General features: G+C 36.4%; 1 protein-coding gene across 1 annotated transcript in view; it reads right to left on the bottom strand.

Moving 5' to 3' along the window:
• The window catches only part of LOC117181323 (G protein-coupled receptor kinase 1), a 268557-nt gene that overhangs the window by 52411 nt on the left and 189638 nt on the right, over positions 1-26508 (bottom strand). Inside the window, exons 13-15 of the mRNA XM_033373882.1 lie at positions 13540-13591; positions 8060-8211; positions 1294-1386 (exon numbers count right to left, since the gene is read on the bottom strand). Of these exons, the coding sequence (XP_033229773.1) occupies positions 1294-1386; positions 8060-8211; positions 13540-13591 (297 nt within the window). The remainder of the gene's footprint in view (positions 1-1293; positions 1387-8059; positions 8212-13539; positions 13592-26508) is intronic.

Below are 26508 nucleotides of genomic sequence, written 5' to 3'. Positions count from 1 at the left end.
GAATCTGAATGTGCTATCAGATTTTCTCCGTAGCGTCATCTTTTTGTGAAAAGTAGCCTTTTTTGTTAACTTTCTAAAAAGAATGGAGTACAAAACTCACGTTTTAGAAACTTTAAACAGGGCTCAAATTAAAAGCTGAACTTTGTACTTTAGAGGTGATTATATTGAAAACATTATTTCTGTACCACACTTTTAGTGGTTACAGCTATTTTCTGCGTGTGCAGTCTCTCAGCACTTTTTACCACCCAAACAGGTGACAGGTGACATCTAAGATCCCGACAACAAACTTCAACATAGAAAATGTGCTTACAGCTGGCCATGATGACTACACTGGAGAGCACGAGACTGTAGACAAAATGGTCACTTGCGCGTTTGTAATGAAGAGAGGTCCACGAGGCCTTTGTCAGATTCCCATCCGAAGCAAACCCACGTCGATTCACTAAATCTTTTGCGTATGTCTGAATCTACCCCTTGAGGGTTCACGAGCTCGTCGACGCTCATCTTCATTCAACGTTCGATTTCACATGAGAGAAGTCTAAGTCTATTTTGAATAACCAGAATCCCGCCAAAGAAAAAGATTAAGTCTCTCGATTATTTGAAACAGAAAGGAGATGATATTGGCTGAAGACCAAAAAATCTTTTCTAGTTTAAATGTATTTAAGGCCGGCATGGCTGAATAAGTGACCGCCGACGACTCGATGGTACGCGATTGTTTTTTGCTCTCAAAATGGCATGCAAAATAAATCGATGTCTTTTTTTTAAATATCGTTCCTATCAACAATAAACAACATTGGGAGACAATTATTGCATCCGTGAAGTCACTCCTGGCTCGAACCCTCGCAACATCCCTCACAATCTTATCTAGCCGGAACAGTTACATTCAAGTTAAACGAGTGATCAAAGTACTAAATTCAAATAATTGATGAAATAAAGTTAGTTCATCATAGTTTGCTAATTTTTTACCAAGATTATCTGGCGCTCAACATAACAAAATTATGTGAGAACATTAGACTAAAATCAAATTTAATCGAATATTAAAAATCAATTTTAAAGTAACAATACATACCTACGTGCATTCTGAATAAATTTTTGAAACAGGCCAAATGTTAAGAGCATAATATTATTGATAAACTTAATACGATTTTGATTGGGCATTATATTTCCAGTTCTTTTGTAATATATAAAAGGAAAGACCCAAAAGTTTCATTTGTTCTTTTAATTATTTTATTAATACGTACCATCTGGTGAAGTTTGTGGATCTCACAACACTGACACTGACACTGACTGACTTACCGGATTTGTTAGTACAATTTTGGCATCTCGCGTCCGAATGACGATGCATTGTTCTCCTTTTACGTGTTGGAGATCACTACCAACTTCTTCAACCTGTTTGTGATCAGAAAAATCTCATTTAATTATTTTACAACTATATGAATTAAATAAGAATTTTTATTATTGCCTTATTTTAACCCAAGAAGCGCAATCTTAAAAAGAAGGTGCGAGTGTCTACACTCCGAATGCAGAAGCGAGTTCCGCTCAAAGGCTCGCGTAACGTCATTTTTTATAATTGAACAAAATCACTAACTGCATTACATTCTACAGGTTTCAAACTATAAATTTAGTCAATAAAAAAATGGATTTTTTGAAGCCGCTATAGGGAGTGCCCCCTTAAATGCGATAATATGTTACAAATATTTCCGTATTTTAGTGTGTCGTTCAAAATTCATCACAGAAAAAAAAAAATTAATTTTTCGGGTTAGTGACTTTAAGCCACTCTTATGTGTTTCTAAAGAAAACTGTACAAGTGATAAATTTAATTTTTATGTGATATTGCGATTTATTACGATTTTGAAAAGATTTTTTTCATAAATAATCGTTAATCGGGCAGCATAATTTATCAGTTACTATAGCGTTTTATGACAGGTAAAACAAACATTCGAAATCTTACTCCATTTGTCAGGGCTCACACTGCATATTATACTATCCACGATATAAGAGTCTCAATACCTCTCAGAGCATTTCCAATGCTTAGGACTTTGATTGAACTTTATATGTGGGAACCATGATTCCAATTTGTGCTCTTACAATAAACGATGCTTTGCGTTCTCAGAAAAGCATCATACTTTTGTACAAATAATCTTCTTCAGTTTGTTCTAAATCAGTCAGTAACGTTCTGCTTAAGTGAATTAGCTGAATTTAAACTGTCGACGCAACAATGAAAAGAGCATTTTTGCCACAGCTTATATAGAACAGAGTTCCATAAACGCAAATTCAATCCTGGTTAAGGGCTTTCTTAATTCTTCAACCAACCGCTCATTCGTCACTGTACGTGTAGCTCAACAATTGGAAATTCTAAAACAAAACGGGACATCTCTTTGATTGGAATGGGAGATTCGCGATTGAAATCTCTTATCCACCTGCTTCTGAAGAAGAGATTTGAGTTCAAAGACTGGCCTCACTGAAGAGATCATGATTTAAAATCACTTCATGTTGATATGTAGTTCGATTGGCATGATCAAGGTCTCCAAATAAACTTGGGAGAGTCTCGCCGCACAGCAGTTTCGGGCTTTCTTCCAAACAAGAAACGATTCTCAAGTGACCCCCAAGCCATAGAAGCGTACAACCAATTCATGTTGTAGTATCTCTCTGAATTAAATAAGGTCCGCGTATAACTAAGATCTTCAAGTCGATAACCAATACTATTGGCCTCATCATGTACTATTTAAAAAGAATGGTCCTTTTTTAAAGAACAGGGTAGCATTCAATGAACCTTCGCGCTCTAACTCAGGTAAATTGTTGAAGGATTTGATGCATTTAGGACAGAAGATTTAAAAGTTTATCTGGTTAATTGTGACGTCAAATAGATGTTGAAAATATGTTATGAGAATATGTTAAGAAGATGCAGAGAATAGTTTGGAGACCAGAACCAAAAAAAGACCTACAGAAATACTGTCTCACTATTGCCCGATACGACACAAGGGCTGCAACGTTCTTGGTTATTTGGACCTTGAATAAAGTGGCAAGCGATGAACAAGAATGGTTTAAATTAAGTTCGTATGGTAGCCTATAAGTTGGCTCAGGCGTTCGATCCACTGTACTGACTGGCTCCGTTTCTTATCAGAGCCAAAGTAGTTTTATAGAATTTGTGGATTTCTGGATTGAATTGGGACCAAGAGTTAAATAAAGATATTTTGACTGAATGAAATATCTTTCGCTAACAGCTAAGCCCCATATAAAACAAATAAAGATCCTCCGCTAGCTTGGAACCTCCTACTCCACCGATCTGTATTAATCACATGGATTCTCTGATACATCAAATCCAGCTTACTAAGCTGCGATCTATCTTGTCTCTATAAACGAAAATAGTGCTCTTTAATCTAATCTTAGTTTAGCCAAGACGAAGTTAGCCACAATCAAAATGGTAAAAATTCCGAAAGTGGAACGTTACAGCGCACAGTGGGGTAAAAAAAGTACCTGCGAACATATCAATTTTTAGCCTAAACTATTCATCAGATTTAAACTTTTTTTAATGAAAGCTTTTTAAATTTTGAAAAGACTTCTTTTTATTTTTGTATTTTTATTAAGTACCATTTCTTTTAAGGCATTAAAATTGATAAAAAAAAACATCTTAAAACAGTGGCACAGCTATATGGGAATAATTTCCACTTGGATAGAATAATTTTTAAAAAAAGTTGTTATTGTGTTATAAACAAAGTAATGAGGACAAATACTTTTTTGGGATTATCGATGTTTAGCTTATTGAAAAATAATAGATTCGGTTTAAATTGTGAGAGAATTGAATGTTCCATTATTATTAATTGAGACTAGATGATTTTTCGTAATTTTTAAAACTATTTTGGTAAACAAATTTACAGTTTGCCGAGTTTTTAATTAATAGGCTCAATTTTAATTTACGGAATCAACTACGGATATCTTTACGTTTACTCTTTGATAGAATACTTTACACATGGACAAATATTTATTATTTTAAACAATTTTTATAAACAAATTCACAACTTGGCGATTTTTCAATGAATAGGATAAATTTTTGTTTACGGAATCAACTAAGGATGTCTTTTCGTTGAATAATTATTATGATACTCTGCAAATTGAAAACAATTATTTATTATTTAAGCAATTTTTATAAACAAATTCACATTGCAAATATTTTTCAATGTATAGGTCAAACTTTTCTTGCGGAATGAAGTTGAGTTCTAGCAGTAATTGAAGATTTTAAATCCAATTTATATTTCTTGTAGCTGTGTCGAGATGAATGCCACAATATATTGAGGAGTGTGAATTGATTTTCACGATGATTGATAAAAAAAGTGCGCCAAGCCGTCACCAAAACTACTGCTTCGTCTAACTGTAATGCCTGTGGCGCAAAGCCTAAGGAAATGAACCAGCTTGATACAATAAAAATCACAGAAGAAAATGTGGGTTCATTTTAATACCGGCTTCACACGTTGTATGCGTGGATTCGATTAATGGAATAAGCCCTTTATATTGCTTATCGCTTATCATTTAAACAGTGGATCTGTAGATTAGTTGAACATAAAAAGATATTGAGTGAAAGAAAAGTGTACATCCAGAATGCAATTTACACTCAGCTAGGCTAGCGGGAAATTGATTCACGGCAAAGGCTTTCATAAGATTGCTACCGAGACTGCAGATCTGTTTGTAAAAGAATATGATTTGGTTTTTTAGTGCATAAAGATCTTATTCATGAAGCAAATATCATTGATTCTTTTTTCATAAACGAATACTTGTTGCACTTTTTCTTGTTTTCGGCTGATCATTATTTGGGAAGCTTTAGATATCAGTTTCTCCAAATTAAGCGATCACTGCTTCCAGAAGCTAAAGCACTGAATTTGAAAACTATGTGAGTTCATTGGATCGAGAAACAATAAAATACACTTGCAGAAACAATAGAATCAATCGGAAAAGGACCCTAAATACATTTGTTTATAAAAATGGTGTAAACCATGAATAATTGTTGTCAATCGAACTTAATTTAACCGTATCATCGAATTTTGTAAGAGCGTAGCTACCATGTGAACGTTCCTTTATTTTTCTTTCCTCGTATTAGCACTGACATTCCCCAGAAGCATGTTCAGATTGCACATTTTAATTTACCTCATTTTCTTTCATTACTTGGTTTCTTCCACATATTTCTCTAATAGCGAACGAGTATGTTATCATTTTCCCACCTATGAATACTACCATTTTAAATTTATAGCGACATGTTTTCCAGCACCTGCATAAATTCTTATCGTTTTTTATAAATAATAAAACGTAAACTTTGTAAAGGGCCTAACCGGGTTTCCACATAAAAGCGTCCCCCTATTTAAATCAGATTTTATTAAATGGACTTAAACTAACAGGATAGGATAACAGGATAGAAACATTCATTATATAAATCTTTGAATGTATCTACTTGAAAGTATCTACTTCATGTTCATTTTTCGGTGAATTTCTCGTCATAGACGTAGCTGGTAGATTCACAATTCAATTTCTTGGAATTATAGCATTATTAACTGCACAATTACCATTATATGATTGAATATAATGTGTACATACAGTTATCAGAGATGATTCTAATATAAGTTTTTGCAATGAAGGGCACCAAAAATCTTTCAGATTTTATAGATTGCATATATATTTTTCTAACAATCTTTTCTTTTCTAAACTTTTTATATATCACTTCCTCGGAGGTACCATTATCTTGAACATCCATGACGCAGTCCATCTTTACTAGAACTAATTTTTAAAGGGGAATCATCGTCAATAACTGTGTGTACACATCATACTCAATTATATAATAGTAATTGTGCACTTAATAATGCCATCATAATAATGTAAGCCATTAGGTTGTAAATCTACCAAATAAACCTTAAACGATAAATGTACCGACAAATGAAGATGAAGTTAATACTGAGACAATTAAAGACTTTATAAAGAATGTGAAGAATTTTTGTAAAACTAGGTTAAGTTTATTGTTGCATAAAAATGTATATTGTATTAAACCAACGCAACTGTGTGTATTTAATCCTAAGGCCCTATCCTGTTAGTTTAAGTCAATGTTCAATATTAGTCAAAATTTAAATAGCATTAAGTTATTATACATTAGTTATAAGTAAATTTAATTAGTTAAGGCCAGGTTCCTCCAAACAATTTTCGAAAAATCGAAAATTTTTTTTCCCCATAAATTGCTAGAAAATACTCTCAGAAATGATATAAAATTAGTCCCGAAAGTATGCGCGACCGAGAAGTAGGTAGAGATAAGGGAGGACGGTGCGTGTCCAAGCGGTGAATTCGGCCGCTCGAGCACCCACGTTGGCGGCAGCTGCTCTGGGTGCATATAATATAATATCATTGATCATATCAGAAAAGTAAATATTTATTCTTATAAAAATAGAAATCTATAAATCGTACATATTAGAAAACCTCCCTCTACATTTTTCGAGAATATTCCCTCTTTTGCAGTTTCAGAAAATCGTCCTGCGTAGTTGTACGTAGTACACAGTAGTACAGTGAAATTTTCGTGACAGTTCGCTTCAGTGTTTGCATGCGTTAGTAAATTTTTCATTCGTTTATCATGGACAGAAAAAAAGGACAGGAAGTAACAACGCATCCGTTTCTGACTTGCGTGATCGTTCAGTGGTATGTATTTGCAACATTGCAGCAAAGAGTTACTTGTGTAAAATGCGGTCAAAAAGTGCACCAAGGCAGTTCGCTGATAAGGCCAATGACAAACGTGTTGAACGAGCCGAGCTTGAAGCCACTGAAGCGTCTAAAGAATATCGTACTTTTTCTCGAAACCACATTTTTTCAACTGAGAGTCACTCGTATTTCAAAACTATTGCACTTATCATCATAAACCAAACGGCATTTTACTCTTTAGATGTCTCTCTATGGTCGGAACTACAACCTAAAATATTCATTGTTATTTAAAAAAGTTGTTAACAATTAAAAGTTCTAAAAAAGGGTCGAAAGTTAAAAACTCCGCCATTTTGTTTATTTTTCGGTGGAAATGTTTAATTGTAGTTCACACCAGAGACAATTCGATACAGGATATGAAACTGTTTTGCTTTTTGCTTTCAGATGATTCGTTTTCAAGAAATGATGACACTCACCAACAAATCAGACGAGTTTGAGCAGCTATTTTCCGAGCTGCCACAATAAAAAAAATGTTTTTATGTAGTTTAATATATGTACTTTCGTCTGTAAAAAAAATTAGTTTTCAAATATTGTTTTAACAATAAATAGAATTTAAAAAACTTGTTTTTTGGAGGAACCTGGCCTTAACTCAAGTAGTTTGACCATTAGCGTTATTATTAAGTATAGTCCACATTGTTTAAAAATCTGAAAAATTATGATACATGTGTCTCTGGGGAACTCATTATTGGTGAAAGACTCGACTTTGCTTACGGATTTTTTAAATTAAAAAATTGCGTCCGAACATTTTTTAAATGGTTTTCATCAAGAATTTCGAGCGGAAATTTCTTCTAAAAATTCACGGAGATGTCTCTTGATATCAAGAAATACTGTTAATTTAATCAGATTTTCCAATGATTCATTTAGCTAAAAAAATAGAGAAAAAAAGAAAATTATTATTATCAACAATTACTCATCCGATACGGCGGCTAGAGGGCTGAAAATGGTCGAAGAACAATCTCAGATCAAGTGCCTTTGAATATTTGAAACGAAATCTCGTTTTGATTGGGGGCCGTTTTTATATGAAAACCCGGCTAGGCTCTTTATATGGCATAACAGTATATATGTGTAATTTAGTAATACGTCTCGTGCCCGAGTTTATTTTCCGTCCAAACTGACTCTCCTGAAATGTTGTTAAATGCAAATAGAATTATACGCTATACGTTTTGCAAATAGTCATATTCACAACTTTCATAGAAACATACTTATTTCAATGGAAGCATCGAACTATAAATGAGAACAAAAAAGAATCACGTCTGCCCATTTTATTCAGTCACATAGGTATTAAAAAACTCAAAATCGTGGTGTAAAGGTTATAGAAATAAGTTCATTGTTACATTACCTGATCTAGAAAGACAAGTTCTGGACGTGTTCCAGCCGATTCTGGGTGAAGTTCTAATCTGTTTGGATAGAGTTTAGCATAGCGAGTTTGCCATGCACTTGCAAAAGGACCTCCTAATTTTTTTACGTAGCCGTTCAAAATACAATCAGACCCTGTAAATTTATATACGTAAATTATCTTCATATTTGCAAATTTTCATCATATAGTGACCCTAAAACCATAAGCTGCTGTCTTCGATTTTCTCAATTTTACACGACCGCTAGTAACTAAACTATGTAGTGTTTCTTTATAAAACTTTGCGAACTTCTTCATTTTAACACAATACAATATCTCCGTAACAAAAAATCAGTTCACATCCATCGTATTTTATTGCAAAATACTCCTAAATACTGCAAAAATGCCTTTTTGGGATATCTCCACGTTTGCAGCACCAAGTTTAGAGGCGCGTATTAAATACGTTGCGAATTATTTTGGAACTCATAATTGATAGTTTGAAAGTTTGTCTCATAAATTATAACATTCATAAGAAATGTAAAAATTTATCTGATATATTAGTAGAGAAAATTTAACGTGGAGGGGTCAACTCAAGGATGGCTTGCTAGACTGCTACGATGCCAGCATTATCCTTGTCAGAGGCACGTTTCGCATCAGTCATTACGAAATCAACGTGCCTACCTCTTGCAAACTGGACATGTGCGCGGAGGAATTCCTCAACTACTACATGAACAAGCTAAATATACAGATGAGCAAGAGACATTGAGATTAACTGCGAAAATCAGGCACCTTCGAACAGACGATAATGATTTCAGTACAAGGAGGAACATTAACATACAGGTTCCTTCTAAGCTCCAAGATCCGGCTGAAATTGATTTGTGAGGATATTTCGGCGGAGTCCGACCTCTGGACCATCAATTGTTCAGTTTATGGTACTGCGCGCGCCTTAGCTGATTCAAATCGAAGGCTAAGACCGACAATAGATCTAAACATCAAAAAACGCATGCATTAACTGAACAAGAAGATTAGATGAGCAAGATAGAATGCGCCCCATATTAAGTCCCTAAGAACAGATGACCTTCAATCAAACACTGAACAAGTCAAAGCTGGGGACAATCCTGCAGCATATTGTTTACAAAATACGGAATTTATCTTAATTAATTAAATAAAGTGAATATCTGCAGGTTGTACATAATTAATTGGTCATAAAATCTTTTGTTTTACTTATTGAATTAAATATGGGAATCAATCGCTTTTGACTAACTGCAACGAAAATTGTAATCCGTATGATAATAAAAATTGCAAGGCTGAATCTGAGATTCAAATGATGAAAGGTAAGAAGCGGCGAATTATTCTTATAATCTGGGTGTTCAGTGACCTTAAAAATTTCCTCTCCGCTACTATAGAATGTTAAAGTATACATTTTGTGTGATATTTGACTTAGAAATTATAAAAATTATTAGTTGAAATCTTCAATATTAACTTAGCTTCAGAATAGACCTTTTTATTCTAGACGTCGACAGTGCGCACATGCCAGGTTTTTACGTCATTTCCGTATTTTTCGAACAGTTTTGTGTCGAAATGCATGGAAAATATTGTAAATAAAAATAACAATGAAAAATAAATATGTAAGTAAATGAGAGTTTAAAGACAAAAAATTTTTAAGTATATTCAGAAAAAAACTGCGAAAACGTGTGAAAAGTGTGATGAGCGACCTATTATTTACATTTGTTGGCATCTGTCGTCTTAAAAAAAATGTTTAAGAATCCGGAAAAAATCACGGAAGATAATGTTCCAGAAGTAAAATTAGTGCACAAATCGGTGGAAGAGCGCGGTGTTGAATAGCTTAAACGATGGATGAAATATAGGAAACGATCTTTAAAAGGAAAAAAAAGTGATTCAGTAGAAAGGTGAGTTGAGGTTGTGTTTGGCAGGTATTAATATTTTCTTTCTTTTCTAACATTTGCTTACACATTAAATGAGGCATTGTTATTGGGGTTTCGAACCTCCTAAATTTTTTGATAAAAATAAAATCTATTTAATACTTTCATTTGAGAACGCAAAACAATTATATTTATGTATTTATAACCAGTTTATATGAAAGAAGGAAAATTTGTTAGTACATTCCTTATACCAGGAAATCACTGACAAATGACTTTTTATTGTCTAAACTTGAAAAAGAGAGGTAGAAAATATAATATTGTGTTATTTTATATTTGTATGAATATTAAATATTTACTCAAAAAAAGTTTTGAACTGCAAATCTTGTATAAAAGAAAGTATTTATGCCCGCCATACAAAACCTCAGCTAATCTTTCCACTAAATCACGTTTTTATCCTTTTAATGGCGGTTTACTACATTTAGGATATCGTTTCAGCTGCTAAATACTGTGCTCTTCTACTGATTCTTGCACTAATTTTGCACCTGGAACATCATCTTCCGTGAGTTTTGCCGAATTTTTAAGCATTTTTAGAAGATGACAGGTGCCAACAGATGCAAATAATGGCCTTGGTCGTCTAGCACATTTTTCACCGTTTTTTATTTAATAGACTTAAAAATGTTCTACCTTAAAAATCTCTGTTATTTACAAATTAATTTTTTGTTTTTGTTTCCATTAACAATATTTTCCATACATTTCGACACAAAACTGTACAAAAATACGCAAATGACGTAAAATTTCGGCACGTGCGCACTGCCGACGTCTGGAATAAAAATGTCTATTAGAAGGACCCATGGCCATATAACGGAATTTTCAAGAAAATCACCACTCGGTTTTTGAGTATACACCATATTACAAAACATTAATAAAGATTTCAAAATGTTTTAAGGATTTTAAAATATTTAAAAGGATTTTGAACATTTTATAAAGGCGTGTTTATCAGATTTTAAATATTTCATAACAATTTTACAAAGATTTTTAAACTTTTAAAAGATGTAAAGTGTTTCAAAGATTTTGAAAAGGTTCACAGTTCACCAATTTTCAAAGATTTTAAAACATTTGGAAGATTTGAAAGGGTTTCAAAACATTTTAGAAGATTTTTTTAAATAATTATAGATTTCAAATAATTCAATGATTTCAACGAATAAAAAAGATTTCGCAAACAAGGATTTAAGAAAAATTTCCCAAAGAAACTACGTCCCGAGAATTTTTGTGAACACATTCTAATATTGTGTTACATTGTTTTTAATTCGTAACTAATTATTTATTTGAAACGCGTGGTGAATCCTGGGGAACAGAACCTTTTTTCAGAATTTGGTTATACGTATATTTTGCGCACGTCTTCTGAGTCTCAAAGCCTTTGACCAATCGGCGCAAGATCTCGAGCGCGGGAGATTTGGAAACCGAATTAAATTCGCCTATACCCTACCGAAAAGAATCTTCGAGTATATACTAAAAATTCTTTAGGTCAAAGAATCTCAAAGAAATTCTCCGCAGCCACTCAGGTAGATATTTTTAAAGGTCCAGGAAGCTCGTTTAAATGTTCTGAAGGCTTTAAAATATCCTTTCCGAAATTGAAATAAGAATACGATCATAAATAACAAGCAGAGAGGCTACCTCAATAGAGTAGCCGACACTCAAGGGTCCTATGTTAAGCTTTCGGATTAAAATTTAGAAGTAGATTTTTAAAATTTTTTATAGTTAACAGCCTAAAACATAATAATTCGGAATCTATGGGTTTCGATGACTTCAGATATCTAACTTTTTTTTTTAATGCTTAAAATTGGAATTAATAGAACGTTTCTCGTGAATGGAATGAAATACGCCAAAAAAGACAACATTTTTTAATTCAACTAGAAAATTGTATATCAGTACATAAGTTATAATTATAAATAAATATAATGAGAAAATTCATCAATTAAAAAAAGTGTTAATAATTTGAAAAGAAATTTAAAAAGGGAGAGCGGATTAGCCACGACCAACTACTGTAAATAACTCTGCCCGCCCGGTACGTGAAGAATACAAAAGGAACATTATATTACCGTCGCACCACTCTTAAAACGACCATTAAAAGGATCTGGAAAAGGACCCAAATCTCTCAAACTATCTCCGAGACTATTTTGTTTCAAATCGACTTTGTTTATAGACTCAAATGGGACAAGCTATTTCGCTAAAGAAAGCTCAGAGATTTCTTTCAGTAGGGTATAGTATTTTCTTGCATTACACAAATGCAAGACGAGTTGCATTGTATGCTAGAGTTTATATAATTATATTCCCTATGACTACATAGTAAACGTCCTTACTGTGTGTGTGTGTATATATATATATATATATATATATTACTATCATAATATTATGATTTTATGCCACCGCTCCCAAGTAGAAAAAAGAGGCTCCACCGCTTCTGTGAATATCTTAATTTTCGAAATGAAAAACCGTGAAATTAAACAATAAAAAATGATTTTTTAAGCCAAATAGTTCATCAATCTTGAGCAACAGCATATTTATTGTGAAGCAAGCAGTTGTACCTTAAACAAATAAAGATTCACAAAAAAAGTAGAAAGATTATGAAAGTCTATGGTTGCAGAATTTTGATGTGATCGAAATGTTCTTGCAACAAAAGCTACATTTCTTCCCTCTTTTCAAATTCTACGACAAAAAAATGCTGAATGAAGATGCTGCTTCAAGAATTGGAAATTGTTGAATTTGAAAACTATGGAATTGCAAGTCATTCTATTTTTAACTTATGCAAAAGCAACAGCAAGAAAATCGGAAATATGCCTCTACATATAAACGATGTGAACGAAATGTTCTTGCAACGAAAGATACATTTCTTCTCTCTTTTCAAATTCTAATACGAAAAAATGCTAAATAAAGATGCTGCTTCAAGAATTGGAAATTGTTGAATGGGAAAATTATGGAATTGCAAGTGATTGTATTTTCACTATATATATATATATATATATATATATACGCGGGAACGACCTACATTCCAAGGCACAATGCGGCACTAAAAGTGCTTTATTACCATCTCTGTCACTCCTACGGCATTCACCTTAATATCGCTCCTCTAAATGCTCCTAGGGAACTGACATGGTTCTTCTTGACTTCGAGAAGCGAACCATGTTCGTTATCGAATTTTCGGCACCAGCTGACACAAGACCTCCTGCTGAGCCCCTCTTAAATTATTAAGCGCCTTTTTCAGTTCATTATGGGTACACTCAGGTTCTCAGGCGCATAAAATGCATAATATTTTTAATTAAATAAAAAAAAAATACAATTTTTCGAAAATAGGGCTCTGAGCGGGCTTCTATTTAGTACTTCAGATTATGTGGTTAAAATATGACATCAAAAAATTCATCCTTGTAGTAGAAAAGTTGTCATTTGTAATACATCAACCAGAAATCAAGCTCGTAGAATCACTTTAAGCTACCTTTTAGTGTCATTCACACCTTTTTGTAAAAAAAATGAGATAGTACCTTATGGTTCGCGGGCACGGATATACCAATAAAGAATCAAAGAAACTCTTTAATTAAATGAACGAACCTTTCTCGTCTGCTTCAAATCGAACTTTTTTTGCTCTTCTTTTGTTTTCCATCTGAAAAGAAAATATTTAAATATAAAAAGTTTCTGAAGTTTCAAGAGAAATCTATAGATATATTTTTATATACTAGGGTTTATAAAAAAGATGATCCCGAAGGAATAATCCTCTGGGATACCAGGCAAACTTTCAGAGTATACAGCCTTATCCATGGTTTAAAACAATCAAACACATGGCTCCCGACAATGGGTCGTAAAAAAATCCCCACTATGCTAGAGTTGGGGGGGGGGGGGCAATAAAGAGAGATGACCTGCTAGAGTGCTACGATGCCAACGTGGCCCCTGATCGACAAGGTTAAATGGCGCGACTGCATGCTCTGTTGTTCGAGAAACACCTAGAGCTCTCGCACTTTTCGCTTTAACTTCCGCGAAATCGAACCGATGACAACAGCCGACAGCTATCCAATAGAGGGAGAGTGATGCTTTGGGACTATGAGAATTATCAACATCCATGTTTTTCTCAAGACTAAGTGATCTGTCTGGACTGGATGACGCGCTTCGGGCAGATTTTTCTAAAAATCCGACCTCAAAACCATCAATTGTAGTGTGTATGATGCAGAGAGAACACGTGTTTCGTGAAAGGGGTGTTTTGCAGACTGCCGAGAGAACCTGCTAATTGACAGGTGTGTCTGCATATACTATCATGAAGCTCTTGATTTAACTTCCCATAGACTTATCAGCTGTCTGTTATAAAACTTCAAAGTTCATGCACACATCATGAGTTGCTTAGAGAGATTGACACCGCTTTGGAAAATCACGTTCGCAATCTCATTTGGAATACATCGTATAACAACTAACAGAATCACCTTTCAGAGAGGCGTCTTTAGGAGCGAAACCGTGAGTCTTCTCCTCTGTTGCCTAACATTATTTCCATTATCTCTCACACTTCCCCATCCTAATGTTACTTCTACGGCAAATCCAGATATCAAAAGCTTGAAATTACTAATGTATTTGACATGGATGCGTGCTACAGAACCGTATTCAGGTCCTAACATATATAAAGAAAGCTTTCCGATAAAGAAACAATCATTTTATCCGACAGATTTGGTCCTCTAAACTTTTGGCGAGGAACAAACAATCCACTCTGTACAAATCAGCGGAGGAGGCTGCTGAAACACTTAGCCTTAACTTCAATATCAGCGGTAAGCAAAGTTCGTAAAATATTATATCCCTCCAGTACAGACTTTTGAAGGCCTGGATAAAGAAAGGACGATACAAAAGCTTCTATAAACAGCTCTTCGACAAAAGGATGCATGTCATCTTGTACAGAAATATGAAGGATCAGTCGATGTCGTATTAGCTCACGTTTGCCTTCAACAAATCACGGGGATTGAATTCGGACAACAGAGGGTTTTGTTTTGGCATGTCTGGAAGGTGTCAATTTCACTTTAGAACACCGTCGCCATATTTTAAGCCGAGACATTTCCGAAGATAGTAGCAGAACGTTTCATGAACACTTTGAGCACCAAGGACACATACTATCTAGTTGTACAATTGATGGGGAAACTACGTAGATCCAAAGGCACAATGCAGCATTCACCGTGCCCTCTGCACATTCTTCATATTCTCAAGAATTATTTCAGAATGAAAAGATAAAGAGGTTTTAAGACCTAATAAGCGAGTTGCGACAGTTATACATAGAACATTCTATTAAGCTAGTTGTCCTGATCATTGGTGCGCTTGGAGATGTTAAACTTTCACTGGCTCGTAGTACGAAAAACATCCCTGCGTGTTAATGAAATAACGAGACACTTGCAGGGAAAATCCAGAAGGCTACACCCTTAGATCACGCCGTTTCCTCAGGGTGCAAGGGAAATTTGAGTTTCGGTTCCTTTGGGATTGAACCGGAGGGCCTATGAAAAACCACTGGACGCGTCCTCAGGTTGCGGATAAGTATACCTGTACCAAGGTTTTCGGCTAAATATGGTTAAAATAATTCATAAGCCGTCGAAGACAACTGTCTTGGTATGGTCTCGAAAGAAAACCTCGATAAGCTCAATGATACCTAGTATGCATCTTCACTTCACATATAAAGTCGAAAATGCCCATTAAGCAGTGGTTGGTGTTAGGCCGCACTTTAGTCCTACCGGAGAGAGACGACTTGTCCCACCCAGGGAACTACAGGCTGTTCACTTTTCTGAACACTCTGCTTAGATCATTGTAGCTATCCTGAACGACCAGAATGTCCGGAGAACTGCACCTGTGTGAAGAAAAGTGTATCAACATCGTGGCACGTAAAAGGGTATGCCGAAAAGCTAGAATGTTCATTCACACATGTTGAGATGCGTAAAGAGATTGACACCTGTTTTCAAAACGAGATGCAATATCTCACCTAAAAATTATCGTTTCACACCGCACAGCATCACTTTCCATAACGGCGTCTTTCAGGGCGACAACATAAGCCTTCTCCTCTTTTGCATCACACACTGCCACTATCTCTCACACAAAATAATTCTCGTGGTCAGCTCTGCGGTCACACTTATCATCCGAAGCATAAATTCAAAGGAGCAAATTTTTTCTTTTCTCAGATTTTCAGGCCCTCATGCAGGTACAGAAGGCTTTATTCTCGCATGTCAGGATGGTGTGGTCGCCACCTTAGTATACCGTGATCGCGTTTTACGTGAAGAAGTTCTCATCGATAGTAGCATAGTGTCTCATGCGCACGCTAAGTTCCTAGAACACATACTATCCAGGTATTTTACTCACACGGGAACGACGTATCTCTACAGACATAATGTGGCTCTAGATATCCTCTAAGGAGAGCTGAGACACCGGCTACTCCTGTTCTGATTGGTATCGCTGTACAGGAACTAGTTAAACTTTTATGAATTTTGATTGGCTTGAGTTGGCACGATTTTCAAATCCCAATTTTATTCGCAAGAGAATTTAATACATAATAGAAACAACACGCATCTCACAAAGATTATAAATCATTGGGCAGATTAGTTATTAAAAAATGCTTCATGACCATGTTTGTCGCTCTTATGGTGTTGGCCGCGAGCCTGCCCTGCCAGCCCTGCTACCTTATCTGATCCTCGAAATGAATCTTTAAAAAATTCCCTCCAATTGTCCTTATAATCGGTGCTTTCCATGGTGCTAAACTATCAATGGTCTCTAATTTTAAGGCCACGTATGCGTGACAACAATATGACAAGGGACTTACGATATGGTTGCAGAAAGCTGTTATCCTTGGGACGCTTCGTTTCCTCAAGGTTCATAAGGGTTTGGCCGGCCTGTAGTTGTGATTTTATGGTACCCTGTGAGCACCCATCTCAGGGCCGTGAGACGTCGCAATAGGTATGAACTAACGCGGTTGTGCTGAGAGCTGGTGTAATTTTTGGATGACAATTGCTTAATCGTTTTTAATACATACACAGGGTGTCGCAGGCTCAAGTGACCGGAATTATATGACTGTATAAAAATAATAAAATACAAAATTCCTTATCCAAAAATCAAATTAAGTTTTAATTTTTGATATATAATGTATATTAAGCTGTACCAATCAGAAGCGCGACAAAAATAGTCGTGCGTCTGAGAGCGGGAGTCTAACGCAGTGCAGTGACCGCTGTTCTTCCGTAATTAGCCTCATCTCGACGATTGCTTGAATAAAACTAGGTTGGACTCCCGCTCAAGCACGCACGACTGTTTATACCACTATCCTGATTGGTCTATTCTTAATATTTCATAACTCAAAAACTAAGACTTCAACTGGTTTTTGGATAAGGAGTTTTCGGTTTCTTTTCTTTTTATTTGTATAGCGCTATATAATTCCGGAACGTACAGGACAGTACCAGAGTCTACAGATCGCTGTAAAGACGAAGGTGAGCGACGCGTATTAATTACTAACCCTCAGAAAATTTTTGCAATAAAATATTAAAAATTTTTGCAAGCACATCTATTTTCGGCATGCGATTCGAAACATTTTAACATATAAAACTTGCTCGAAGCTTGAAAAACAACGTAGAAAAATGCGAAGACAATACGGCACTAAGAGTGCTTTCTTACCATCTCTGTCACTCTTAAGGTCTTAATACCGCTCCGCTAAATTCTCCCAAGGAAATCGAGTCTATTGTCGAGAATCAGAAGTGCCGCATATGCTGGAACTACATATTTCGACAATTGTTTCTGTTGCGCATTTGAGGCTTGACATAGTTCTCCTTGACTGCAAGAAATGAACTATGTTTGTTATCGAATTTTTGGCACCAGCTGACAAATAATGTATAGCCAAGGAGAATGAAAAGAAAGAGAGATATAGAAAGCTTATAAGAGAATTGCGAGGGTTATACCCGGAATATTCTGTTAAGCTAATCATCCTTATCATCGACGCTTTCGGATATTTCAAGCTTTCAATGGTTAATAGCCTGAAAAACATCCCTGTGTGTCGTCCTTGGGTCGCTCCGTGTCCTCAGGGTGCACGAGAGTTTTACCGCTGGGAGTCGGTACAGTTTTTCATATCAGCACCCGCTCCCGGCAAAATCACGCTGTTGTCCTTATAAAAATCTTTTAATTATATATATATGGGTCATTCCATATCAGATTTAAAACTCAAAAATCGATAGCAGCGAAAATTTTTCTCGGATCTTTACAGTAAAATAATCGACACATGTTGTTTTGTTTCAATATGCTATTTTTTGTTTTTATGCTATGAGTTTTTTTTACTTTTAAAATATTTATAATTCAACCTATTTTAATCAATAATAACTCGATAAATATTAATTTTGCGGAAAAATTATTGTCATTAATGTTTTTATTTCGCATAAGCTTAATGAAAAAATGTAAATAACGGATCATATGAAAATTTTAGGATGTGCCATGTAAGAGTTTCACGAGATATTAAAATTATCAGAAGATAATTACGAAGAAAAATGAGAAAAACAAAAAAACTGCACTGGCATGATGACGTGTACAACGCGGGAAGATCGAGCTGAAATTCTGCAGCGCGCTGCGCCGAGCGAGGTAACTCAGTAAACGTCGTCATGAGCTAATAATAATTCAAATATCTCGTAAACTATTACACGGCACACTCTAAATATCAAGATCATTATCACTATCTCACTATATTCAGACGAACCTTCAAGCTTTCCGATTGACAGATGATAAGCCTATGAGAGGTTGAATCGAAAGATTTACGGTAGTCAATCCAGGCCATTGACAGAACGCACTGATGGGCTGCTGCGTCTTTGCAAACGCACCTGTCAATTATCAGGTTCTCGTGGCAGTCTGCTACACCTTTCTTTGAGACAAGAGCTCTCTCTCTCTCTCACTCTCTCTCTCTACGTACGCTCAATTCTTTTAAAATCATATTGATTAGGATTTGTGTAAAGATCTCGTACTGTGTGTTTAAACAAGTTATTGGCCTGTAAGTCTCTGTTTCGGACAAGTGGCCTTTTTCGGTAGGAAAACAGTGCGTCCTAACACCAACTACTGTGAAATGGGTACTTCTCACTTGAAATATGAAATGAAAATGTGGGCAAGATCTTGGGATGTAGAAGTAAACTCCTTCCACCTGAAATTCTGGATACCATCTGGTCGGTCTTCTCTGAGATATCCTCACGAAGGGAGGCATCCATTTCAGCCAGATCTTGGAGCTTAGGAGAAACCTGTATGTAAATGTTCCTCTTTGTACTAAAATCGCTATCATATCTAAGAAGGTGCCTGCTTTCCTCTGTTGGTCTCAATTTCGCTTCCTCATCTTTGCCTGTAGCTCATTAAAGTAGCGCTTGGATAAGCGTTCAGCGCACATATCCAGTTTTCGAGAGGTAGGCACATTGATTCCGCAATGACGGATGCGAAACGCGCGGTCGTAGCACTCTAATATGTCATTTTTTATTTGATTCGTCCACTCGATGCGCGCGTTTTTCCGATTCGTCGACGTATTTACATCTAAATTATTTTCAGCACCCCGAACTCTAGGTTGATCCGCACTCTTTGCCGAAAAATTGAGCGTTCGATCGTTTTGAACTGCATCTATAGCTTTTTGGTGATTTTATTGTGTCATTGTTATTCCCGCGATCAGCTAGGGGAAGACTTTGTCCGTCCTTGTAGAGCCCCGCATGCAAGGATACGGATGCGTACTTTGAGAAGCCGCCCGGTACCCCAGAGTCACTCTTGAAGACACCTCGCCCAGGTGCCATTCAGCATTCGGCACAGTTGTTACGCCTCCACTTAGGGGCTATTCCTTTGGGACAATGCCTGGACAATTGTTCGCGACTGCTCATTAATTATTGTCACCATATTCTGCAGAAACCCTTGGTACAGAGGCCTTCTATCCGCAGCCCGCGGACGCTTGCGATGGCTTTGTCATAGGCCGCTCGGTTTGATTCCAAAGGAATCGAAACCGAAACAGTAATGTGTGTGTGTATGTGTGTGAAAAACTCTAGGTTCCAGAAGCTAGATCATGATTATGCAAAAGTCCTATTAGCTAAGCAAGAGCTGGAAATTTAGGTAATATACTTCACACAATACTGTGCCTTGGATTCCAGCCTCTAGCCGCGGGTGACTGTACGGAACAGACGGCATAGTTTGGATACTTTTTTAGAGCAACTAATCTTTGTACAATTTTATGAGGTATAGTATTGACGGACCAGTTTAAGTGATCCCGGAAGAACAGCCTTTGCATCAATCACTCGATGGACTGCTTCTGATACTGGCAAGCTGGAATATTACTGAGTTGGCTTTGAAATAAAGCTTTCACACCTCCAAGGCAGCCGATCATGAGAACTATAAAATAAGCCTTGCAGTCTTTGTTCACTCTGCTTAGCTCGAAAAGCAGCGCATGATAGTTTCGTGATATTAAACTGATATGTTGAGTACCGGAGAATGAGAAATTCCATTAGATCATACACTGGTCATTGTTTACATCGGACTCCAGTTGCTACTCGGATAATTGCAAAATAGGTATTAGATTAACACAGCGAAAGAGCTGAAGATGGTAACATAACACTTTTATTGGCGCATTGTGTCTTTCTATGAACCCCTACCATGCATACTTTGAGCATCCACTGAGACCATATCTGAGAATTTGGCGATATCTTTTATCAAGGGCCCTTTTTAATACACAAACATTTTGGGTTTTCGCTTGCGGTACTCCAAGATATGCATGTGTCTCTCTATTATCAAGATGTTGAATCGTATTTCCACCTATGAGTTAAACATCCTGATCGTCACGCGATGATGTAGTTGCTAGTCTTGCTTTGTGTAGGTAAGAGGGACATGCTGAAAAGTCGATACATAATCGAATTATCGATAATACACCTTTCTATTAACATGTTCACCCTTCAATCTGCCAGCCCTCTCTTGCATCCACGTTGTTTAACTATTGCACTATCTAGTGAATAGCTTGTAACTGGTGTTTAAACTGGCTATGAGCCTCTAGTTTTTTGGACTTGAAAAATCTCCGGTCTTAGACATCAGTACCGTGAGTCCTTTCACTAACCACTCCGTTTAAGAAAATAGTAAATATAATAACCAGATATTGGTACTTAGAAGTGAGCTACTTTCACCAAAAGTTGTTGCTTTTATCAGACCATGGCGCTTAAATGTTCTCAGCTCTAGCGATCACTTTCTTCACTTCTTGAATTGTAATTAGTGGATACTCTGCCTCTAGACGTTGCAAACTTGGCCTTTGGCAAAAGTTATGAAAGAATAATATAACTTAAGCGGCTTCATTCAACTGATAAGTATCTCCATACACCTGCTCTCAAAAGACTTGGATCTCTTCTCGACTAGGCGGATTTTGAACCACACATGGCTTTTTACTGAACAAACGGGAAATATGAGTAGAGAAGTTGAAATTTTCCTGAATCTAATATTCCCTCCATTTAAAGCGCTCTTTGGCTATGGAATGAGCGACTACTTTTTGCGTCCAGTGCTGCTTGATGGTCAACAGTTTAAACGTATTTAATGTGTGAATTGCTTTCCTTAAGTTTCGAGCAAAATTCCATTAAAGGTCCTAAAGTTTTTTTGGGATTTGGCTATTAACATAAACGTTATTAATGTGCGGATGTCGTTCAAGTGGATAAAGTACTTGACGTACAATTTTCCTGACACCTATGCCTTCAGCAAAAAGCAGTATACAGATATTGAGATATTGATCGTTTTAGTCCATGTCATTCTCTCCTTACACTTTGCCCACTTTTCTATGTCAAAAAAAGGCACAAAACATCTCTCTTTATAGGGTTTGTCGATTTTAATCGCTTTCTTGGTGGCTATACCTCTGCTCTTGCTGCTTAATCGTGTAATGCGGCGTCCTCTAACTGATATTCACTGTCCACTTTTTTCCACGCCAAATCAACCTGCTCTTCAATCTCCATTGTTTGCTTTTTAAGATAAGAAGATTACGTCTGACTTCATTCATCTAACTGATACGTTCTCTCGCTGAAATCTTCTGTATGTAAGGTTCATTCGCATCAAACAGTTCCCTGAAGTTGTATCCATTTTCCCTTTGTTGTAAGTATTATTAAGGGGTCATGCCACCCTTAGGTTTTGAAAAAATCTATTTTTTGTTTTGACTTAAACAATACTTCGTAAATCATTAGACGCGTTTTTCTCGAAACAACTTTTTTATAACTGGGTGGACGTATTACATGATCACCATTACATAGGTCGTTTTGAAATTTTCACAGTAGCTTTACAATTAAATTCTGTATGAAAATACGTAGCCGTTTTTTGATTTAATGTGAACTTTTTTTTATAAATAATTACTGCTTCTATTACTGACAAAAAATCGATTTATTTCTTCAAAAGTGCACTATTTCAAGAGTACCACGTTCTCAATGTGACCAAGATAATATTTCCATTTCATTTTTTTACTACATGAATTTAAAAAGTAAAAAAGCCATTTTTTAATTGATACCAATTATTGTTTGGAGAATAAATATAGGTCCACCAGGAATATAATTCAGCCAAGACCACAATATTGAATCTTTCAATTTCCTTGACATTTTTCTGATTTATTCCTGACATTTGGACGAATTTCCACAGAATAAAATTGCAAAAGCGAATTGTAACGTAAGGTTACATTAGGAACCAAAATTATCGCATCCCTGAGCAGGGCCCAAAGGGTTGAGACCCGATAAGAGTCGAGTGTGGCCGACGAGTTCCGAAAACCTTATAATCAGGGCGCCGAAACCGAGATTCAAGACGCCGACGAGACGCTGGTCTATCTCCAGCAAGTTGCCAATCCTGGGGTGGTTCCCTAACACTATAAGGTAGTGAAATAAGTCGTGTTTCTTGATAAAATCTGTATATCACTAACTACACCTTGTCTCAGCTTCCCTTTTTCCCTATTTCCATATATTGTAATCAATTTCCGGGCAGTTGGCTACAACCTGGCGCCCAACTGATATTACCCACCATTTGTCCCAATTCTTATTCCTGAAATTGCCCCAAGAATTAAAATTCCCCATTGAGAAAGGAAACGCAATAGATAGACAGAATTTATGCCATTCAAAATATGTTTTTGCAATTAGGTGATTGAATAGAATAAAAATGTGATATGTTTAAACGCGAAATTAATGAGAAATCTAAAGGTAGGGCAGAAAATAACCGCAAAGCTTGAAATTTAAAAAGTGAAAGTGACACAATAGCGAAAACAAAATAAAATCGCGATGAAAGATTACGAATTTGAAATATAATAAGTACGAAATTGATAGATAGAAGGAAAAAATGAATAGAAATAAGAATTGAATAGAAATAAATAAAACCAGCTAAACTAAATTTGAATTCATTTTGCGAACAAGTAACTATAAAATGGAAAAATACATGAAACTTAGGCCGGGAAAAATTAAAGTTACAAAAGTAACAGAACCAACCCAAGCCAGAGAAATAGAACGTAGACAAGAAATAAATGCGGATTAAAATAACGAAAGAAGAGAAAGAAGTAGGAACTTAGTAGGAACAAATAAAAGTCATTTTAGACAAAATCCGACTAATCCCGTAGTTATTAATACACAAACAAATGACAGTTGGAACAACCACCCACAGTTTATTAACAGATCGTTAGGTGCGGTGCCGAGAATGGAGTGAACTCTTGGTAGAGGACATGCAGTACGACAAAGAAATTTGCCTACCCCCGAAAGAATAAGACGTGCGAGGTTCAACTCCACGTACCCACAAGCGAACTTGTTGCTGCTAAACTCACGATTTGGGATTTCCTCATATAGAGTCCCAAACAATAATACATTGGGGCCAAAAAACTGGGGATTAACGGACGAGGATTCTAGAGTTTCTCATGCAGGAGTACCAAACGCGTATGATGAAAATTTGATTGGGGATGTAAGTAGGGAGAGAAAAAACAGGCAAGAGAGAAATGAAATTCCCGAAATAATCATACAAGAAGAAGGGGAAAATTTTAATACAGACAGACGTAGAAGAAATGAGAAAAATAAGATATACCCAAGAAGTAAAAAATTAGGGGACAGAAATTTAGAAAACAGAAACTTACACGATTATAAATGGCCCGAACGAGAAAATAAATACGAGGATGGCGAAACAGAATTTTGTGAAAGCATAAACAGGAGACCTGTATTGTCTAATTTGAGAGAAGTTCAAAGGCTAAGCGATACATTTCGAGGAAGCTCGAGAAAGCTCGTAAATAAAACGTATGATGTTAGAAGTGAATCAGAGGACGAAAGTAAAGAGTTTAGGCAGACAGAAATGAGAACCAGAACGCGTAGGTCAAATTATTCGCAAAGAAATGAGTATCACGATAATATGAGGTGGCCAGGCCTATTGGGTATGATACAAACACCCTTCCCGATTATGTCAAATTGGCCCTTTATGTTTAGGAATAGTAAAGAAGTCAGTCCAGCACAATTTTTAGATGATTTATACCGATTCAAACGAGGATATCAAATTACAGATTTTGATATTCTGGAAAACATAGATGCAATTTTTTGGAAGAGGGTCTTGAGTGGTGCCGTGTCACACGACATAGCCGGAACTCACTGCGGGATTTTAAGAGAGATTTTATAAAAGTATATATAGATGAAAAATTTTCAGAGGAAGTTAAAAATAAAATGAAGTTTTATAACCAAAAAGCTGATCAAGATATTCATGCCTATTTAACGGATATCAGTAAATTATTTGCTAAATTACACCCGAGGGAAAGATTAGAATGGGAATTTAGGAGACGTTACGAGAATCTGAGATTAGAATATAAACTTTCTATTACAAGAAATGACTTCGAAAATTTTGAAGAATTAGAAAATAATAAAAATAATGGAAACTGTAGAAATGATCAGAATTAACAAAATACAAATAATAATAATAATAATAATAATAATACCGAAGGTGTTCCCCTACCAAAGGTGTTCCCCTACCGAACGTGTTCCCCTACCGAAGGTGTTGTCCTACCGAGGGTGTTCCGCGTTGATGTCGCGGTAGGGGTTGAGCTCTCCTCTCATGACTTTGACGGCAATGTTGGAGGTAGCATTGCTACGGAGAGGGTTTCCCATGCCAAATTGGCTGATAACGAAGAGGAGAGGGACTAAGTAGAACACCAAAACCCATAAATGAAAAATGGAGAATATATTAAAGATTTTGAAACGCTTGTCGCTTCCCGAGGATCGTCGGGGCGCCCCTGGAGCCACCGCTGGGGGCCACAGCATGCGGGACGGTGGCGATGGTGAGCTGCGAGATGGTCAGGCAGATCTCACTAATCAAACAGCTGACCAGCAAGAACATCTGCGATAAACCTTAAGCAGTGGAACATCATGTGCCTGCTGAGGATGCTTTGGCTAGCACCAGCTGTTTGCAGCCAACCACCTGGACAGAAATACCGTGGGAGAGCATCAATTGGGATATCACAATGAAAGAGGAATTGGTGCGTCTCCATTATGAATGTGCGAAGTTTGAAACAAACAAGGAAAAAGGATACAATTTAAGAACAAAATTTGCTGCAAAGTATCCTAATATACAAAAGGTCGCACTAAGAGATCTTATCGCTAAGGTGAAAGATATCAGGACTAATCTACATGTTACAGAAGACCGAGCAATGGAGATTAAACAGCAGGTTGATTTGGCGTGGAAAAACGACGGCAATGATCATCAGTAAGAGAAAGCCGCGACAAACGGTCAAGCAGGAGCAATTGATGTTCTTCCTCAACCTATTGATGATACAACACCACCACATCCTCCAGAGGTGGATGACCTTATACAACCCGAGGAAGAAGCAGAAGTTCAGCAACCAAAAAAGCGACGAGAATGGACATACCATATGAACAGAGATGTTATGCGCCTTTATTTTTTGGCAGATGCATGTGGGGAAAGTGTGAGGAGAGAACATCATAGACTCTTCTTACTTAAATACCCAGAGCTAGCCACAAAAATAAATGAGCAGAATCTGCAGATCAAGAACGCTCAATATCTGTAAACAGACTGTTTTCGGCTATTGAAATAGCTGCTATCAAAATGGAAGTGGAACGGCAGCTTCCTATTGATGAGCTCGCCTTAGAAGATGTGGATATCGAAGACTTGATTGATGCTGAAGGCATAGGTGCTAGGGATAATGAACATCATACATTGGATCCATTAGAACCACATCCGGATGTTACTAACGATGATGTAGATAGGGAAATCTCAGAAGAACTACAGCACCTGGAAAGGAATTTTGGTCATGCTTTACTAGAGTTCAGATATGTGGAACCAACACTGAGGCATTCTCTACCCAAAATGAACATCAAAAATCATCTGCGTACACTAATAGCACATCTCGACAGTAAGGTTTTACCTACGTATTTGACCGTAGCACAAAATGCGTTAGGAGTGCAAACTCTTGTATACTGTGCAGCTGTAGCAACCGTTAGAACGTTGGGCCGAAAAACTAGGCCTGCGAATGCAGTTTTTGTTCCAGCAAGGGATGGAGATCCACCATGGAAGATCAGGTTGGATATGGATGTCAGCAATGTAAGGTGC

This window comes from Belonocnema kinseyi, chromosome 10, assembly GCF_010883055.1.
Source record: "Belonocnema kinseyi isolate 2016_QV_RU_SX_M_011 chromosome 10, B_treatae_v1, whole genome shotgun sequence".
NCBI classification, from domain to species: domain Eukaryota; kingdom Metazoa; phylum Arthropoda; class Insecta; order Hymenoptera; family Cynipidae; genus Belonocnema; species Belonocnema kinseyi.
Note: the sequence above shows the minus strand (reverse complement) of the source record. Positions and strands in the feature narration are given on the sequence as shown.